The sequence below is a fragment of the Artemia franciscana genome, chromosome 17 (genome assembly GCF_032884065.1).
Source record: "Artemia franciscana chromosome 17, ASM3288406v1, whole genome shotgun sequence".
Lineage (NCBI taxonomy): Eukaryota > Metazoa > Arthropoda > Branchiopoda > Anostraca > Artemiidae > Artemia > Artemia franciscana.
Window position 1 is genome coordinate 26,345,175 of NC_088879.1, and position 19,904 is coordinate 26,365,078.

At 33.1% G+C, this 19,904-nt stretch overlaps 1 protein-coding gene across 2 annotated transcripts in view; it reads right to left on the reverse strand.

Moving 5' to 3' along the window:
* LOC136038072 (uncharacterized) overlaps positions 1 to 16,523 on the reverse strand; it is a 32,369-nt gene extending 15,846 nt beyond the window's left edge. The window contains exons 1-2 of one of the 2 annotated variants that reach the window (XM_065721059.1): positions 16,413 to 16,523; positions 5,340 to 5,489 (exon numbers count right to left, since the gene is read on the reverse strand). In XM_065721059.1, the coding sequence (XP_065577131.1) occupies positions 5,340 to 5,478 (139 nt within the window). In that variant the 5' untranslated portion in view covers positions 5,479 to 5,489; positions 16,413 to 16,523. Of the gene's footprint in view, positions 1 to 5,339; positions 5,490 to 16,412 lie in introns of those variants that run through there. The other variant, XM_065721058.1, reaches the window with a different exon arrangement.
* Between the last annotated feature and the right edge of the window lie 3,381 nt (positions 16,524 to 19,904).

A 19,904-nucleotide genomic window follows, 5' to 3' on the forward strand; every position in this document is an offset into this window, starting at 1 on the left:
TATTTCAAGTGTTGATGATTCTTGAAGAAAAGAACTTAGTGTGGACTCTGGATAGGGTAGGCAGCTTAATAAGTTTCAACTGATTACTTCTAGCACTTGAGTTAGGACCAAGATTGGGAAATAATGCTGGGAGTGTACTTGGCCTCATCACATCTACTTCTCCTGTACACAAGAGTTGGTAATTTCAGCTTTGCTAGTCTTGCAGGGTAGGAAAGTTCATGAATGTCAAATATCACTTTGGTGCGACATACCTGCACATCTTCCAACACTTTTACGTCTGTTTTAAAATATGGGGAGGCAAGAGACAATCCAAATTCAACCTTAGGATGCACAAGTCCCTTATACAGAAGACTGATGACTTTAGGGCAACAAATGGAAAGAGTATGCTTAATCTGTCCCATGGTTGAATTAGCACCAGCAGCAGACTTCTTTGCATGAGTGCTGTATTTTAATTCATAATTAATAATGATTCCAAGTTCCTGCTCAGTATTTACAGAGGAAAGTGGGTGACCTAAAAGACAAAAGACCAACAAGGGGTTCATTTTGCCAAAGTGAATGACATGATACTTGACAACATCAAATTTAAGAAGCCAAGCCTCAGCCTACTGATCAAGCTGTCCAATATTATTTTGTAGAAGGTACAATTTTCAAAGGACAAGGCAATCCAATGAGCTTCAGGTTATCAGCAGAGAGTGTTAGATTACTGCTGATAGTGGAAGGAGCATCTTTAATGAAGATATTAAAAAGCATAGGACCCAAGAACTACCTGAGGAACTCTACTCAAAACATGCTTTGACAAAGAAAGAATACAGCTGCCAGAATCACTAAACAACTGAACACATTGAAATTGCATACAAAGAAAATCAAGGATCCAGAGCAGAGACTTCTTAAGCATGACAGCATGTAATTTGATTGAAAGTTGCTTGTGATAAATGTTGTCAGAATCTATAGAAAAGTCAAGAAGAATCATGGCAGTAGGCACCCCACATCAAATAACTTAGTAACACTGTCATATGATTCAAGGAGGCTGGTATCAACAGATCTCTCAGAACAAAAGCCATGTTGTGTGTAGTGCAAGAGATTATTTACTTTAAGATATCAAATAACTTAATCTAAGAATATACCCTAGAAACAAGGAAAGTTTAGAGAGAGTTGTAAAGCTTTACATCATCTGCGAACATTTTAACTATGGAATGGCGGACAACAAAAGGCAAGTCATTGATGAAAAGGCAGAAAAGTACTGGACCAAGGCAACTACCTTGTGGAACACCAATTAAAACCATCTCAGCAGAGGACAAAGCATCACCTACGATCACTTTCTGTGTCCTGCCTGTTAGATAATCACCAATCCAATTTAACGTTCTGGCACCAAGGTGATAAACCTCACACTTTTGAAGTAAAAGAGGAATGGAAATTTTATCAAACGCCTTAGAAAAATCTATATAAATGCAATCAAATATGAGACCTTCATCTGCCATCCTATGAAAGTCAGTAATTACTTCCAAAAACTGTGTATTACATGAACGTTTTTTACGGAAGTCGTGTTGAGATGGATGCCAAAGAAGATTTGATTCAAAATAATTTTTTTTCTCTTGACAATTAGTTTTTCCATAATTCTGGAAAAATTGAAGTGTTTGATATTGGTCTATAGTTTTTAAATTGTGTTTTTGTGCCACTTTTATACAGGGGTTTAACTATTGCTTTTTTCCATGCCAAAGGGCAAGTACTAGACGCCAGACACAGATTATACAAATATGTCAGTGGTTCAGTGAGTAGTATTGCAAGCTCTTGGATCATATGGTTTGAAAATTCATGAATGTCTGGTGATTTATTTGTGTCAAGATGCTTCAGGACCTTAAAAACTTGTTGATCTTCAAAGTCAGAATCATCAAAATCTATTGTGAAATTGGTAGAAAAAATAGGATCAATAGGAGTTTCACTGTGAGATCATGTAAAAACAGATGAGAGAAGTTTATTAAACTTTTTCATTATCATTGTCTATATTTGTCTGTGTTTCAGGGTCAGTGAATGAAGTTGAGGATGGGGACTGTGAAGTCTGTTTTTTTCTTATATATTTCGAAAACCTTTTTGGGCAACTTTGAGCAGATGCAATGATAGAAGATTCAAGTGACTCACAATTTGACCAAAGAAGCCTAGTTGCTCTATTTCTTGCTCTTTTATATCTTTTCCATGACTCAGTGCTTCTCATTTTAATATGCTCACGCCACCAATAATTTTTTTTTGCTAATAGCTTGTAGAATTTCTTGAGGAAGACTTTACCTATTTTTATAGAGCTGACTATAAACTATAGTTGGACTAAATTTGTCTTGACCCACTACCAAAGCTTCATGAATCAGCTCAAATACCTCATTAACATTGTATTTATTTTCCCTCAACTGTTCTGTGATACATAATGACAAAATGAAATTTTGGAAAGACTCATAATCACCTTTAGTGTAATTATACTTAAGGGTCTGTTTTTGAGGAGTAGAATCATCACCTGAAGATTTTAACGACAGTTTAAGAATGGTGTGATCACTTTTTCCTAATGGAGGTAGAATTTCAATATTTCTAACATTGTCAGGAGATTTTGTTATTACCAAGTCAAGGATAGAAGGAGTCAAATCATCCCAAAATTGTGTAGGCTCCTGAATGGGTTGACATAGGTATGTGTCCTGCAATTTTTGAAGGAAATGATGCTCAAATGATTGATTAGAAAGCAATGTTATTTGATTTTTCCAATCAATGGAAGGTAGGTTAAAATCACCCACAACTAATACCCTTGAACTAACTGTTGAAACATTGTGAAAATACTGTAATAAATTTGCATTATTATTTGCAGATAGCTCATTAACACTAGGACTTCTATACACTGCAACAATTCTAATACTATTTGTAGACCTAGGAAATTTTACATCAACCACTAAACATTCATTAATTCTCAGAGCTAAAAGATCATTTACTTCTGTGTACTTAAGCAATGAATGAACATAAACAAAAATTCCATGTCTATAGTTAGTGTTCACTAATAAAGTATAACCTTCAACCTGTTGAAAATATGCTTCTGGATGTGAACAATTCTTAGGCAAAGATTCAGCAACAACAACAACATAAGGCTTATGCACTGACATCAATGACTGTAATTCTTCAACTTTATTTGATAAAGTATCTGCATTGGTGTAGAGCACAAGGAAATTATTTTTCCATTACTGCTTCCCTAGGGATTTGCAAGCTATTTTCACCTTGAAAAGAGCCTATCTTTACAAGTTCTAGACCACCCTTTCCTTCTCTAATTTTACAACCTGATTCTCCTGCTGTCACTTTTTGGTTAAGTTCCTCTTTCAGAGCGTTATACCTTTTCTTTTGATCAAGTTCCAGTTTTGTTCAATCATGAGAAAAATTAAAAGTCAGGTATGAGGATTTTTTGGTGTTCAGGTTATCACTCAAGAAGAAAGAAGCAGCATCACATTCTATGGGGCTACAGAAAAATAGTTTGATTGGACAACATTTGCCATTATTCAGTCTTCCCAAACAAACTGTAAATGAACATTTGAAAGGGGAATTCTGTAAAATTACTTGATTTAGGAGCTTTAAATCAACCTCATTTTGACTCTTCTTTGTACAACAGTTTGGATCCTCTTGAAGTCCAAATACAACTAAATTTTTTTGCTTCATGACCAAATCTTCCAGAATATCATTGACTATTTCTTTTCTTTTTATTTCATTTTTCAATTTTTCACTAAGGTTATCAAATTCAACTTTGAGCAATGTAGTAGAGTGCTTTTTTACATCCTCAACAGAACATTTGGCAGATACTTCTTTTTCTATCTGTGTTAATCAATCACTTATTGGTTTCAGTAATTTTTCAAATTTATCTTGAAGCATAGTTTTGATTGTTTAAAATGAACACCTAATTTTGCTCTTTATTATGTCTTTGATCTCACTGGGTGCTATTCCTTGAGTTCCAGAGCCAAGACTAAATTATGAACATACTCAATAAGTAAAGTTAGGAATCTTCTATCACTATGCATTCCTTCTTGTAAGAGTATAAAGTCATGTTGTGTCCATTGACACACTGTTATGTTGTGGGCAACAACCCCTTATCCTGAAAAAATATAATTGCCTCTTTTTCAGTCTTTGGCAAATCCCAAATCTTCATTTCAAAATCCATGTTCAGACACTCTCTTCTATCACTATGCATAGCAAACTAAATTGAGTTTTGTCTTGGTGGCTATGAAACTGGATTGTTGTATAAAATGTACCTGCATTGTAGTTTGTTTCATGAAAGATCCTAACTTCACTTATTGAGTGTGTTCTGAATAATCCACAAGTAGCCTACTGGAACATTTACCATAAACCAAATATTCTTATAAACATTGCTTCTTTGCTGTTAAGTCTATTTGAAGAAGAGTAGGCTAGTGTATGAAAAATATATAACCAAAGTAAGAATTTTAAAAAGTTCCTTTCATAATTTTATAGTGTTTTTTTTTTTAGAAGCAGAAAATTTAAATTAGGACTCAGTTTCATTTACCTAGCCTAACTCAACTGCTTTTTCCAAGATGGATAAAGCCCTATTGTCCAGAATTTGGTAAAATTCTAGTTAATTGACTTCTTGCTATCTTGGAAAGGGTTTAGGTTAGGAAAATGAAACTTTCAGGGATGGGTCTACAGGCTAAAGTATGTCCCAGGAAGGTATTTTAAAGTACCCACCTCCACTCCTTCTCCCTCTAGAGGGCCCTGAAATTTGCCTACATGGAAATTTTACCAAAACAATATTTTACCTTAATTTTCAGTTTCTAGTTGCTTTTTCTCTGCCTTTAGTTCTGAAAATGCAATTCCTGTTATTTAAGTAGAATTCTGAGCCATATCAATGTTTTTTTTTCTCAAAATTTAGGAAATGTATTTGCATATCTTTAAAACCATATAAAATGGAATTGAGCTGAAAACAGTTATGAAGCTGAAAACAATTTTGTTGTAGCCTACTTCAATTAAGCAGAAGATCTATTTTGTAATGTTTCACTTATATAACACACATATTTTTAAAGGTCATCAAAGGTCAGGGTCTTCTAGAGGGAGAAGGAGTGGAGGTAGTTGTTTCAAAATACCTTCCCGGGACATAGGCTACTTTAGTCTATAGATTCATCCCTGAAAGTTTTATTTTCCTAACCTAAACCCTTTCTAATATAGTAAGAAGTCAATTAACTAGAATTTTACCCCCTTTCTGAGATAGCAAGAAGTCAATTAACTAGAATTTTAACAAAAAATTAACAAGGAAATTGCCAATAGGCCTAATTAATTAGCCTGACCTGTGCCAGAGATACAAAGTAGCCTAGTCTTACCAGAAATCAAAGCCCATATTGCTGCTTCATATGCATGAAAGACAAAAAAAAAGGAGAGACTGGCTGCTAATCCAGCAAGAGTACCAATTGAAGATGCAACAATTCTCCATGTTGACCAAAGATTTTGATTTTCTGCCATTGCAACTAAAGGCCTTTTTTCGCGTCAACCAAAGAGACTGTTTGAGCTCAACCACTCGGTGTGGTTGAGCTCAACCGCTGTTTTTGCGTGAAACAGTGACAAACCAGGTTGTCATGAAAAGTGATTTTGCGTGAAACAATTGACTGGTTGAACTCTAATTTAACCAGAACTGTCATTGTTTTTAACCGTAGGGTTCTACCATTCATAATTGTTGGTTGACCTTTTCAGGCGTAGATTTCGAAAAGAAGAATTCGTAGGCTATAAATAAGTCTATATAAAATCAGAATTATAAGCGGACAAATAGAATTCTAGCCACGCAAAAGTAAGGTTTAATTTTGTTTTTTTCGTATTAGGGCTATTTGGATAAATGTTGGGTTATATCTTGCAATTTGATTCACATAGGCCTTAAGACAGGAAGTCAAGAGTTTGAATATGCTTTTGAAAACTTATGAAGATACTTGGAAATCTTTGTTTCATCCTTTTGATGCCCTAGGCTTGACCTTAGCTTGGTAATTTGGCTTCAGAGATAAAACCTTGATGAAGCAAGACCCTAGTGGTTATAAAGCATTGTTAATCCAATTACTATTCTTACTAGATGCTTCAAGATGTGTTGCATCTTTGTCAGAACTCTTTACATTTCAGCCTTACCCTATAGGGCCATGGATAAATTTTCAGGTCAAACTCTAGTTTGGCTACTGTTTTCTATCTTAGAAATGGGTTAAGTCAGGAAAATAGAACTTCCAGTAATGAATCCAAAGCAAAAAATACGTAAAATTCTAGTTTAGCTAATTTTCATTATCTTGGAAAGGGAATAGGTTACAAGAATGAAACTCAGTAATTAATCCAGGGTCAAAAACACTCTGGGAAGGTACTGCCAGGCTTCTATGTCAACCCTTTTCTGATTTCTAAGTCTTAGATAATTGCTTACTCAAAAGGTCTATACCTATACTATTGAAATTTTGACAAAACAAGATTTACCTTAATTTTTAATTATCAGTTTCTTTTACTCTGGCTTTAGCTCTTAAAATGCAATTCCTTTTATTTGAGTAGCATTTTAAGCTATATTAATATTTTTTTTTTCAAAATTTAGTAAATGTCTTTGCATATCTTTAAAACCTTATAAAATGGATTGAGGAAAGCTGTGAAACAGTTTCTTTGTACTACATGTAAGCAGACCTTCCCAGGACATACTTTAGCCTTTAGACCCATCCCTGAAAGTTTTTTTTCAATCTCACCCCCTGGTGCACTTTTACACATTGTATAAATTGTGAAGAAATGCCTGCCCCCTTGCTAAAAGTCTTAGAAGTATCTTATATCAAAATACACCTGATACAGTTTAATTTTTTAGAGATGACACAGAATAGCATTAAAGCTGAGTATTTGCTTTGCAAGAAATGTGTCCCTTTTGTTGTAAAGCATTTTGGATAGACACTAATCTAACCATGGACGTATTGCTGTTGCAAATGGTTTTGCTTAAAATGGTTTGGAAAACAAATAGCAAATGTAAATTTGCTTTTTTATCATTATTTAAGACTAGAATATCACAAAGCTATGCAATCACATTGCTTGTTGTATCTTAAGTAAATACAATCCCTGATGGAGTTTTGTTGATACCTGTCTTAAAATTAATTTGTCTAAATAAAATATATTGTTTATGGGACAGTAGAGAAAATGGCAACAACCATGAATTGAGTTTTTTTCAATATTTCTTTTTTCAAATGATAATTCTCTGGTCACGTTTGTGTTCCTTGCAAAGTTGTTGGCACTCTGGTTTGGGAATCCTTTGTCCAAGGGGTACAGGTTTAATTCCTGGCATTGCTAGTGTATTTGGTTTTTACCAGCTAAGTATTCACCATGCTAGTTTGCATCTTAAGTAAAGCAATCCCTGCTGGAGCTTTGTTGACACCTGCCTTACAATAACTTGTCTAAGTAAAATACAATGTGTATTGAAGATTAGTGAAAATGGCTGTAAATCCATCTTGGTTTTTTTTCAATATTTTTTTTTTTAATAGTTGTTCTACTCTGGTCGTAATAATGTTCTTGGCTAAGTGGAAAGCACTCTTAGTAAGAAATCCTTTGTCCATGGGGTACAGGTTTGATTCCTAGTATTGCCTGTTTATTTGTTTTAAATGGGGGTCAGTGATGTTAGACAGATCTAAACCAGCTCTAAATAGGCAAATGGAGAAATATGCAAAAGGTAAGCAGGGAGGGTGTACAAAAGCACAAGATTTCTGGCCCCCAGCCCTTAATTGCAATTCTTGGCCAAAGGGTCACAAAGTGGAAATTAGCACTGCCGGTTTAGACCTTGATGTGTCAGTGCTGCCATACTTACTTACTTGCATATTGGTGTTGAGTTTGTCCACATTTTATCTTCATTACTATCTAAAATCATTTAGACATTCAGCAAACTGTCTCAAAGCACAATTAGTATTGAATAGCTTTTGGGCCTTACTGACTTTCCCTTTATAGCAAAGGTTTATTGTTGTGTATAATGTAGATATTTTAAAGTAATCAATCACTAAGAAGTCCCTTTTAGTTTTATCAAGTTTTTGAGTAATAAACCTTTTTAATTACCTTAAAATATTTATTCAGGTCCTTTACTATTGGCTGCCCTTTATATTACAATAATGATTGAAATATATTGTGGTAACTAAAAATTTGGATAATCCAACCTATTTTACCATCTTAAGGTTGTTTACAAAGGTGTATGAAATATTTAAGTACTGACTTAGCTACAGAAAACTTCTAGATATAATAAAATGTAAGCAAAATGGTTCTTACTTTGACCATATCTATGGAAGCACTAACAAGAGAGTGGGTCATTTGATGCATTTGTAGGATTGAGTGAGATGAGAAATGAAGTGTAGGTTTGATGAGAGATGGCTGGTGAATGTGATGAGGGATGAATGTTTTGCAAGATTTTAAAATTTTGGACAATTTCTCATGTTGACAGTAGAGTGCAGAAGTAAAATTTTGTAATTTTTTTTTCTTTGTTTCTGTTATGTTAGACAATGTTGAATATTCTAAAGTGAAGTTTCTTTTTTGTTTGGAATTGTGATGGCCCTAGGGCTTTAGTGCAATACAAATTACTAATGTTTATTCACTTTCTTTAAACAAACACAAGGTCTATGTCTCCTAGCTTTAACAAAGTCAAATGTAATTTTAAGACCAGGGATTTCAAAGTAGGTCAAATGAACTTCTGGTAAAAATGAGCAATTTATGAAACATCTAGATTAAAAAAAAGTCTTTTAGACAACAAAGAAGACAATTGAATAAAGAAAAGTACCTTATATCATAATTGTTGTGCACCCTTAAGATAGAAATGAACAAAGCTTCAATTAAGATTCTGTTTTGTTTAAACAGACAGAAGGGACAAACCTCCAAGCTTTGACAAATACAATCTCACCTTGTGGCTCCTATCTTTTCAAAGGGGACTTTCTTTGGATTTTTTCTATCCAACTAAAACTGAAAAGGACAGCTTGATATACAAGTGCCAATTACCCTACATAGCAAGAGAAAATCATTAAGTTAGGCTATGCTTTATCTCAATCCCCCTCCCAATGTGCAGAAATATGGCTCAAATTTCATATTTTCAATGCATTTAACCTCCTGTCACCTGTTTTTCTAGTTATTGTTTGTCACATTTGTTTAATTTACAGCTACATGGGATGAAGTTAGAGAGACAGATTGACAAAACAAATGGAAAATAGGAAATTTCAGCAATACATTTTTATATTGGGAGGATTGAGGGGTAAAGTAGAGCAAAGTTGAATATAAAATGTGTTACCAGCTATTATTCTAAAAATTATGAAGCATGAATTTTTTTTTTATTATGTTTCTTTCTCTTCAGGTCATTCTCTAGGGCTTTACCAAATCAAACATTCTATGCCCAGAAAAATTAGCAACAAGGTATAGTCTATATACAAAGGCTTATGTTATTTAACTATGAATATGGAATTTATATGGCAATCAGGAACTGGATACAGGCTAAAGCAAGTAAAAAAAGAAAGAAAAAACTTCCCTAGTTAGCTCAGGAGACTTTTAATAGATTACTCTTCAGATAATTGCCAATGATACATAATTTAAATATTTACCCCTGTACAGTAGGGCATTAAAACAATCTATCACAATGTAAGATACAGTATATTTAGATATGATGCTGATTTACAAATTCCAGGATTCTTTGTTGTAGTTTTCATAATTTTGTTGATAAAGTTTTATATATTCATCATATTTTATTTTATGTCATTAACATTAGCCAAGCTAAACTTCTCAATAGAACTTGAATGTGGTGGCTATAATGCACAAGTACTGCAAAAATCTTACAACACATTATGTGTTATGGTAACTGTTCAGTGAGAAAAAAACTATTTTCCTAGTTTAGCTTAATTTGTTATATTTTTGTGCTTATCAGAAATATTTTGTTAATTTTAGGCAGCTGTCCCCCCTCAAAAAATTCTTAAACATTTGCTGGTTTATACTTAACTAGTATTCTACTGAAAACAAAAATTAATATATATTTTGTATTGAAGAAATATAAAGTCCTTTGGATTTTTTTTTTATTAAGATTAAGCAGTTTGCTATTTTCTTTTGTTAGGCTAAGCCTGTAATAGTGCTTTATTGTGAAGAGTCAAAATTTATAGGGATTGCAAAGGCTAGCCTGAACAATATGTTATTACAAATTATTAGGTTAAACTTCTGTTTGGTAAAATTCTAGTTTAGATAAATTTATATTATCTTGAAAAAGGTTTAGGTTAGGAAAATGAAACTTTTAGGGATGGGTCTAGAGACTAAACTATATCATGGGAAAGTATTTTGGAGCATCTAACTCTACTCTTTCTCTCTCTTAAAAATGTTTGCCTTAAATTACCTTAAATCACATTGTCTAATGAAATAAGGATTAAATCCTGTAGAATTGCTGGTTAGTAATGATGACAGTTGGAAATCTCAATATTTGGTCCACACCCTTAAAAATGCTTGTGTTATAAAAGTGAAACCCTTGCAAAATAAATCTTCTACTTAAATGACAAGAAAAAAGCATTTTTAGTGTCATAACTTTGCTCAATTTCAATTTATGAAGTTTCCAAGATTTGGAAACTTTCAGGATATACATTTCCTTATATTTAAATACAAAACACTGATATGGCTTAAAATTCTACTCAAATAACAAGAATTGCATTATCAGGCCTAAAACCAGAGAAACAGAAACTGCTTGCTGAAAATTAAGGTAAGATGTTGTTTTACCAAAATTTTAATAGTTACAGACCAGTCCAGTATGCAAAATTCCCAGATTTAAAAACAGAAGAGGGTTATCACATAAGCTTAGCAATAGCTTCTCAGAGTATGTTTTTAGCTATGGATTAATCACTGAAAGTTTCATTCACCTAACATAACCCCAATCAAAGATAGCAAAAAGTAGCTAAACTGGAATTTGACTGGAAATTTAATCTACAGCCTGGTAGGCTAGTAGAATTCCAAATCAAAACAAAAAGAAGTCAAACTAGAATTTTATCCTCTGTTTAGGGTAGCTCAACAAAGCTAAAGTCTTATCATTTAGGACTTTTTTATAGATAATTTTGCTTTTACAGTATGAATACAACATTTTCCAATATATTACCTGAACAATTTAACCAAAGATTCCACTAATTCAGACCCTTTTTATCTCTTCAAATATACCAGAGAGTATGCTAGATCATTTTTCAATTCTCTCTGACCTCAAACTAATGTGAAATATGTCAAATCCGGAGGAAATTAAGCCAGTGCTAAATCATTTAATTATAGTAGAATGACACTCTTAACACTATACGGATGTTTTATGTTTGAAATTTTTTGCCCAAACCGACAAGTAAAAAGAGTGTTTTCGCGAACCAGTTTTGTTTGAGCTCAACCATATGTAATTTTTTTCCGCTTTTGCGTTAAACATACAAGCTGGTTAAACCAAAGCTGTCATTGGTTAAACCAGCTGGTTGACGCGAAAAAAGGCCTTTAGGGTGCGTTTCTTTACTTGTCCGATTATTAATCTGATTAATCCAAGCGTTTCTTTAGACACATATGACGTCAGAGGTTAGTCGGATTATCCCCACAAACGCTCAAGATTACTTGTCCGTGGGCTGGCACTTAATAACCCCCAAATAAAAAGATTATTTGAGGATTGTGACGTCAATGCTATATATTTTTTCAAATGGATAAACATGTGAAATCGTTAAGTCTAGAGAAAAGACAAGGAAACTGTAAATAATAGAAATAATCTTAGCTTTTCAGTGACCTGTAAGTAATATTATGCATATTCCTTAGTATCTAAAGGGTTTTTGGTGTTCTAGGCCTGTCTTGCATAGGCTAAGCTTCATAAGGAGTCAGAAGAAAAGTTTTTTTGTTATTAAAAAGGTTGATTCTTAGGGAGGCAGCTATCACATTGGTGAGTTAGTCAAATGTTATTATATCAAACAGGTCTAGTTTCTAAACCATCCTATAATTATTAGTTGGAAAAAATTTAGAATGATTAGGCCAATACCTATAGCCTTTTATATAGTCTATATTTGTTGAGACTGCTATTTAAACTGGATTTTTAAGATACAGTAGGGGTAAAATTTTACTTTAGCTACTTTTGGCTATCTTTGAAAGAGGTTAGGCTAGGAAAATGAAACTTTCAGGGATGTGTCTACAGGCTAAAGTATTTCCCAGGAAGGTATTTTGAAGTACCTACTTCTACTTCTTTTCCCTCTAAAGGGTCCTCAAATTTTTGGGTGCCTTATTTTTTTGGTTATCAGTTTCTTTTTCTCTGGCCTTAGTTCTTAATTATTCTGGCCTTAGACAACTCCTGTTGATTGAGCAGAACTTTAAGCCATAACACTGTTTTTTCTAATTCTAAAAATAATCTTTTATGCCACCTCATTATAGGTTAAATATATGGCTTATATTATTTATTCTCCATGAATTTTTGTTTTATTTGATTTCATTGATGTCAGTTGCTTTCTGTTAAAAATATATTTATTTTTTTACATCAAGCTTCTTCTTTTGTGAAAAAATTTGAACTGTTTTTCTTTTTATATATTGTATAAAATGTAAAGGAATACCTGGCCCTTCATTTCACAGATTCAACTGAAAGTATTAGAGGCATCTTACATCAAAATTCATTTGACACATTTTAATGTTGTTTTTTTTTAGATGACATAGGACACCATTAAAGTTTTGCATTTGCTTTGCTAAAAATTGTCTTAAAAAGTGCCAAGTTTAGAGAGTTATGTTAATATTTTTCTTGCTGATGAGTATAATTTTTTTTTAAATTCCTTCTGTTTAAAGAATTTTAGAGAGATTCTGAGCCAACCATGGGTATATTGTTGTTACAAATGATTTTTCTCAAATGGGGTTGTGGAAAACAAGTAGAACATATAATTTCTCTTTTTTTATTATTTCAAAACCAGAATATCACAAAACTAAGCATTAATATTGCTGATTGTACCTTAAGTAAATACAATCCCTGATGGAGTTTTGTTGATACCTGTTTAAAAATTTATTTGTCTTAATGAAATACATATTGTTTGTGGGACAGCAATGAGCAACTATGACTTGAGTTATTTTTTTTTTTTTCAATATTTTCTTTTTTCCAAATAATTTTTGTTCTCTGGTGACATTTGTATTCCTTCCTAAGTGGCTGGCACTCTAGGTTGAGAATCCTTTATCCAAAGGGCACAGGTTTAATTTCTGGCATTAGCAGTTTATTTGGTTTGGGACGAAGGTCAGTGATGTAACTCTGTAAGTTCAGCCAGAATTGGCCCAAACTTAACAGGTTACCTAGAGAAATCTGGGGTCAGTAAGCAGGAAGGACATGCAAAAGCATAGGATGACTGGCTCCTAGCTTCCTATTGCACTTCCTGTCTAAAGGATTACCTGGTCCTTTACTAGGCTTCTGACTTAGCCATAGGAGCTTTCTTTTAAACCCATTAAATATAAGTACAAAGGAAGAAATGTCAGAAAGGTGGTCCTTCCTTTTCCATGAATTTTTGGTGTACAGACAACAGTGTAGGTCATAAGAATTGGCTGGTGAATGTTTTGCAAGGTTTAAAAATTTAGGGCAATTGCTCAGGTTGGCAACTGAGCACAAAAGTAAAATTTTGTGAATGGTTTTTCTTTGTGAATGTCATATTTATGTCATGTCCAGAATTTTAAAGTTAATCTTCATTGTTTTTTTTTTTAATTTCCATGGCCCTAGGACTTTAGTGTATTAAAACCTACCTATGTCCATCCATTTTCTTTTAAACAGAGAGGAGTTCTATGTTTCCTAGCTTCAATAAATTTATAGTCAATTTTGAGACCAGGGTTACAAAGTAGGTCAAAACTTGCAAGTGGAACTATGATATGACTAATTAATTTGTAAGAAATGTATATCAATTTAAAGATTAAAAAATTATGTAGAAAACAAACAAGACAAATAAATAAAAGTATCCCTTTACAACCATTTAATTAAGTGTAACAAATGTAGATTATCCCTAAGATTGAAATGAACAAAGCTTCAATTATGAATCTGTTTTCTTTAAACAGACTGAAGGGACAAACCTCCAAGCTATGACAAATTCAATCTCACTTTTGATCTCTTTCCTTTTCAATAGGAACTTTCTTTGGATTTTTTTTCAACCAAGTAAAAACATTAGGGACATGATCAGGTATAAGTGACCTTCCACTAAGCCTACATACCCAGGGGAAAATTGTGCAGCTATACTAATAATTGGTAAATTTTTTGTTGTTCATATGTTTGATTTACAAATAAAGTGAACATACTCCTTGATGCCCTTTTTTATTTTTTACAAACATAATAAGTGCTTCAAGTACAAGTTTTTGAGCTCTTGAAAATGACCAAAGTATACTCAAATAGTTTTTGGGTATAAGAAAGCTTAAAACATTGGTCTCAAACTTACTGTTTCATTATTAATCCATTTTTTACATGTTGTATAATCTATGAGCACTGATTTTCCACAATTAAGTTGGATTAATAAATTTTACAATATTATGCTGTATTTCTTCTTCTTTGATGCCAAATTTTCAATTAAGGTATGTGTTTTTGGTCATTTTTGACAAAATAATGTATGTTTTTCACTGCCAAAATTTGTTAGGTTAAGTAAGGTCAAAAAGTGCTTAAACTTGAACTAGCAAAATAAGCAATTATTATATTTGTAAAGAACATACAAAAAGGCATCAAGTGGTATATTCATTTTATTTTTAAATCAAAATATGAACAACAAGAAATTCACCTCTAACATGCCTAATTTGCAAACATATAGCCCAAATTATATATTTCCAATGTTTTCTGCCACCTGTTACTTGTTTTTCCAGTTCTTGTTTTGCCACAGTTGCCTCAATTAACAGGTACAAGGGTTGAGGGATAGATTGGCAGAATCAATAGAAAATATGTAATTTCAGCTATAGATTTCCATATTAGCAGGGTTGGGGCTAAAGTAGAGCAGGGCTGCATGTAGAAAGCTATAATTATTATGTAAATTACAAAGAATCATCTTTTTTTAACAGGTTTTCTTCTATAGGTCTACAGGTCCTTCTCTTGGCTTATACCACATCAAGCATTATATAACCAAAGAAGAATAAGTAGCAAAAAGCTATATATACATAAGCACATGTTATTTAACAATGACTTCTCTAGTGCTTAACTATGACCCCTTAGTAATATTAACAAGAAACAAGGGTAAAACTGGTGCAAACAGTATTACTGGCTTTCATATAAAGTGAATATACCACTTGATGCCTTCTTATATGCTCTTTACAAATATAATAATTTCTTCTACTGCAAATTCAGATTTAAGCACTTTTTCACCTCTTGACCTCTTAAAAATGACCTATTAATGGAGTCATTACAAATCTGTAATAGTTTAGAAACAAATTTGGGCTATATATTTGCACATCAGGGGGGTGGGGGTAAAGCATAGCATATATTATATACGTAGACTAACCATTGCTGTTTTTTTTTTAATGTGTTTGTGCACATCAAATTTTAATGAAAAGAGAAATCACCAGTGCAACAGCACACACACAAAAATTCAAGCAATGGTTAGTTTACATATTAAATATATGCTACACTTTACTCCCACCCCCTGATGTGCAAATATATAGCCCAAATTTGTTTCTAAACTATTACAGATTTGTAATGACCCCATATATAGGTCATTTTTAAGAGGTCAAAAAGTGCTTAAATATGAACTTGCGGTAGAAGCAATTATTATATTTGTAAACAGCATTACAAAAGGCATCAAGTGGTATATTCAAATTATATGAAAGCCAGTAATACTGTTTGTACCAGTTTTACCCAATGGTAAAACTGGTGCAAACATAAATAGGTAACAGAAAAAGTGAAATTTAGTGTAAATGACAATCAGGAACTGGATCAAGGGGGCCAAAAACAGGGCTATATAATTGGAGTTCAAAGAACGTGGTGATTTTTTAGTGAAAAAAAAAGCACTTCCCTGGCTAATTTAGGACTTTGAATTAATTAGCCTACCAAAATTTTCCTATCCTATGCAATTGAAATAATTTTCCCTTTTCAGAGCATTAAGACAATTTATCACAATAAAAAATATCCAAAGCATCTTGAATGGAATGACTTAAAAAGGCAAATGACAACCACAATTTGAAATCTTACAATTAAACTTCTGGCCACACAAATTGTATTAGGCTACCCAGCTCTGAAATAATTGCTGAAGCTGTATTTGCCTGTAAAATTTGAAACAGGCCCAAAGTCCTAGCCTCTTCCTTGTCAAAACTTCACATAGCATTAAAATAATAATTACACGTGACCAATGTTGTTATTATTCGCAATTAATCTTGCCGTTTTCAGTAACACGTGGCCAGACAAGTATTTGTTGCTATCTTTTAGGGGTTAAACCTCGATTAGTAAAAATCCCATTGGACAAGTAAAGAAACGCACCCTAAAGTATATGCAGGGCTGCCAAATATTATAAATAAAGAAGTACTATGATCTGGTTTACTGGCCTGTCAAAAAATTATCTGGGGCCTTAGCTATTTAATTAATGTAAAGCCACACTCAGTTCGAAGCCAATTAACCCTAAGCTACATTCAACTCCAAGCCAGTTTCTCCAAATTAATGGATGGAGCCAGGCAAAAACTGTTCCACACTGTTTCTTTGGCTATTCATTTTACTTTGTCCTTGAAATAAAAAAATACAAACACGGCTTTGCCCATCACAAATTGCAATGAAATTTACATCATTGAAACCTGACAACATGCTCAGACAAAGCAATATCTTATTTTTTTTATATTTTTATAAATATTTGACCTAAATTTTATTCTTTATTTTTAGAAAGTGTTTTTTTTTTAAATTAATTTTTATTCATTTTTGATTGCCAAAGTTTCAAGTTCTTCTAAATTCCCTATTCTAATTTTTTTTATGTATTCAGATATTTAAATATTTAAAAAATACATGATAATATTCCAGTGATGTTGTACATTGTATTCAAGATTTATACACTTATATTGCACTAAAGATTGACACTTTTAGTCTCTTTAAAGACACCCATGATGAAACAATCATGCATGTTAAAAATGGACAAAATTGGATCATTTATGTAGAATGAATGAAATGAGAAAACAGATTCGGAAAATATATTAGAGGTGTTCGTAACTGTGGATTTTTAAATTATTCTGTTTGTGACTTAAAAGGGAAAAGGTCCTTTCGATTTGACCAATATTTGATTTATTTGTATATTGCCAGAAATAACGTGATATTTAGTGCAAAGTATGTATCTGAGCCTCATTTTAAGTTTCGCTTTTGATTGAGAGAGTAATAACATATAGAACTGTTTAGCTTTAAGCAATTAATCAAATTTTCAGTTTAATTTTATTACCTCTTTCCAAGACTGTTTAAGTCACATGTAGTTTTAATTACCTTTTTGAACAGTTGATGCGGCTAAACATTACCAAACCTTCCAAACTGTCTCGTGTTGCTAGACGTATTCCCTACATAAAACTTCCCTGGAAAATTCTTATCGTAAAATCCTCCCCAGTATCAAATCCCCACCCCATGAAAAATTCCCCATCGAATCCCCCTGGAAAATCTCCTTCCCTGATGTACATAACTCTGCAGCCACTGGGAAACTATCAAACAGTTCGTGGTAACGAACTGTAGTAAGGAGCGACCCGGCTCAATAGTAAACGAAACTCTAAACAACAGAATTTTGATACTAAAAGATACATGAAAAGAATCGGATTTTTATGCTGATTTTAAATATATAAGTTTCATCAAATTTAATCTTTGTCATCAAAAGTTACGAACCTGAGAAAATTTGCCTTATTTTGGAAAATAGGGGGAAACACCCCCTAAAAGTAATAGAATCTTAACGAAAATCAAACCATCGTATTTCGTATATCAGAGAACCCTCTTGCGAAAATTTCAAGCTCCTATCTACAAAAATATGGAATGTCGTATTTTTTGCCAGAAGACAGATCACGGCTGCGTGTTATTTTTTTATTTTCTTTTTTTTTCAGGGGTCATCGTATCGACCAAGTGGTCCTAGAATGTCACAAGAGGGCTCATTATAATAAAATGAAAGGTTCTAGTGCCCTTTTTAAGTGACCCAAAAAATTGGAGGGCACCTAGGCCCCCTCCCACGCTGATTTTTCCAAAGTCAACGGATAAAATTTTGAGATAGCCATTTTGATCAGCATAGTCGAAAACCACAATAGTTATGTCTTCGGGGATAACTTACTCCTCCACAGTCCCCGGGGGAGGGGCTGCATGTTACAAACTATGACCAGTGTTTACATAAAGTAATGGTTATTGGGAAGTGTACATACGTTTTCAGGGAGATTTTTTGGTTTTGGGGGGGTGAGGGGAGGGGCTATGTGGGAGGATCTTTCCTTGGAGGAATATGTCATGGAGGAAGAGAAGTGAAAATGGCGCAGGATTTTCTAGCATAACTATAAAAAAAAACAATGAAAAAATAAACATGAAAAAGTTTTTTCAGTTGAAAGTAAGGAATAGCATTAAAACTTAAAGTGAAAAGAGATTATTACGCATGTGAGGGATTCTTCTCCTCCTAAATACCTCGCTCTTTATGCTAAAGTATTTTTAGTAATTTCAACTATTTATTCTACGGCCTTACGATTTGAGGGGTCATTCTTAAAGAATTGGGACAAAACTTAAGCTTTAGTGTACAGAGCAAGGTATTAACGAGGGGACAAACCCACTCATATACATAACAAAAATATAAGAATATAGAAGTTTGTTACGTAAGTTAATTCTTAAGTTACGTATATTTTTTTACTAATAAAAACGTTTGTTAAAAAATAAAAGTTCTAGTTGCCTTTTTAAGTAACCAAAATATTGGAGGGCAACTAGGCCTCCTTCCCCACCCCTTATTTCTCAAAATTGTCTGATCAAAACTAAGAGAAAGCCATTTAGCCAAAAAAAAGGATTAATATGCAAATTTCATTTTAATAATCTATGTGCGGAGGCCTTTCAATTAATGCCTCCAAATGTGAGTTTTTGTGTTTTGGGAGTCCTCCACCAGCATCACCCCTTTGCTTGGGTTTTTCAGCTATACCATATTCAGCAAGTATTAAATGGTTGGGCCTCACTTTTTCCACTTTACTTTCGTCTACTTGCTCCGCTATTACGTCCAGCGTGCTGATAAGTATGCGGGTTGGTTACGGAAAAATTTCACCAAATCGTGGTCGGTATAACCGAAAAGGACTATGCCGTCTTTATTCTAGTTTTTGTGCCCCTGCTGTTTATATATTTCTGGCTTTGCCTTCCTCCTTCGCAAGAAGGACACAAAGAAAAAACGCTCAGGATATTTTAGGTATTGCAAGTATTTGCTGCGTCTGCCTCGGTGGTATCAGAATCATACAATCGTTTCTAAATTTGACATCATTGATGTGCCCTCGCGATTGAAACAATTAGCTAAAGATATATCTCTTAAAACTCAGCAAATGATTGGTGTTTTTGACCCTCTTCGGCCATTTTTTGAAGTTAGGTAATTTATTTATGTTGTATGTTGTTATGCTGTTATGTTATTTATGTTATTATATTTTTTTTTTCTTCTTTTTTTTTTGTGTGTTTACTCCACACTTTTATGTATTTTGTGGGTTATAAATAGATTATTATTATTATTATTATAGAGCCAAAATCAAACATGTATTAATTCAAAAACGTTCAGAAATTAAATAAAAAAAACTAGTTTTTCTAACTGAAAGTAAGGAGCGACATTAAAAGTTAAAACGAACAGAAATTACTCCGTGTATGAAAGTGGTTGTTCCCTTCTGGATGCCCTGCTCTTCACGCTAAAGTTTTTACTGGTTAATAAAGTAGAATTGAGAGAAAGAGTCAAACTTTAGCGTAAAGAGCAGGGCACCGAGAAGGGAACAGCCCCTTTCATACACGGAGTAATTTCTGTTTGTATTAAGTT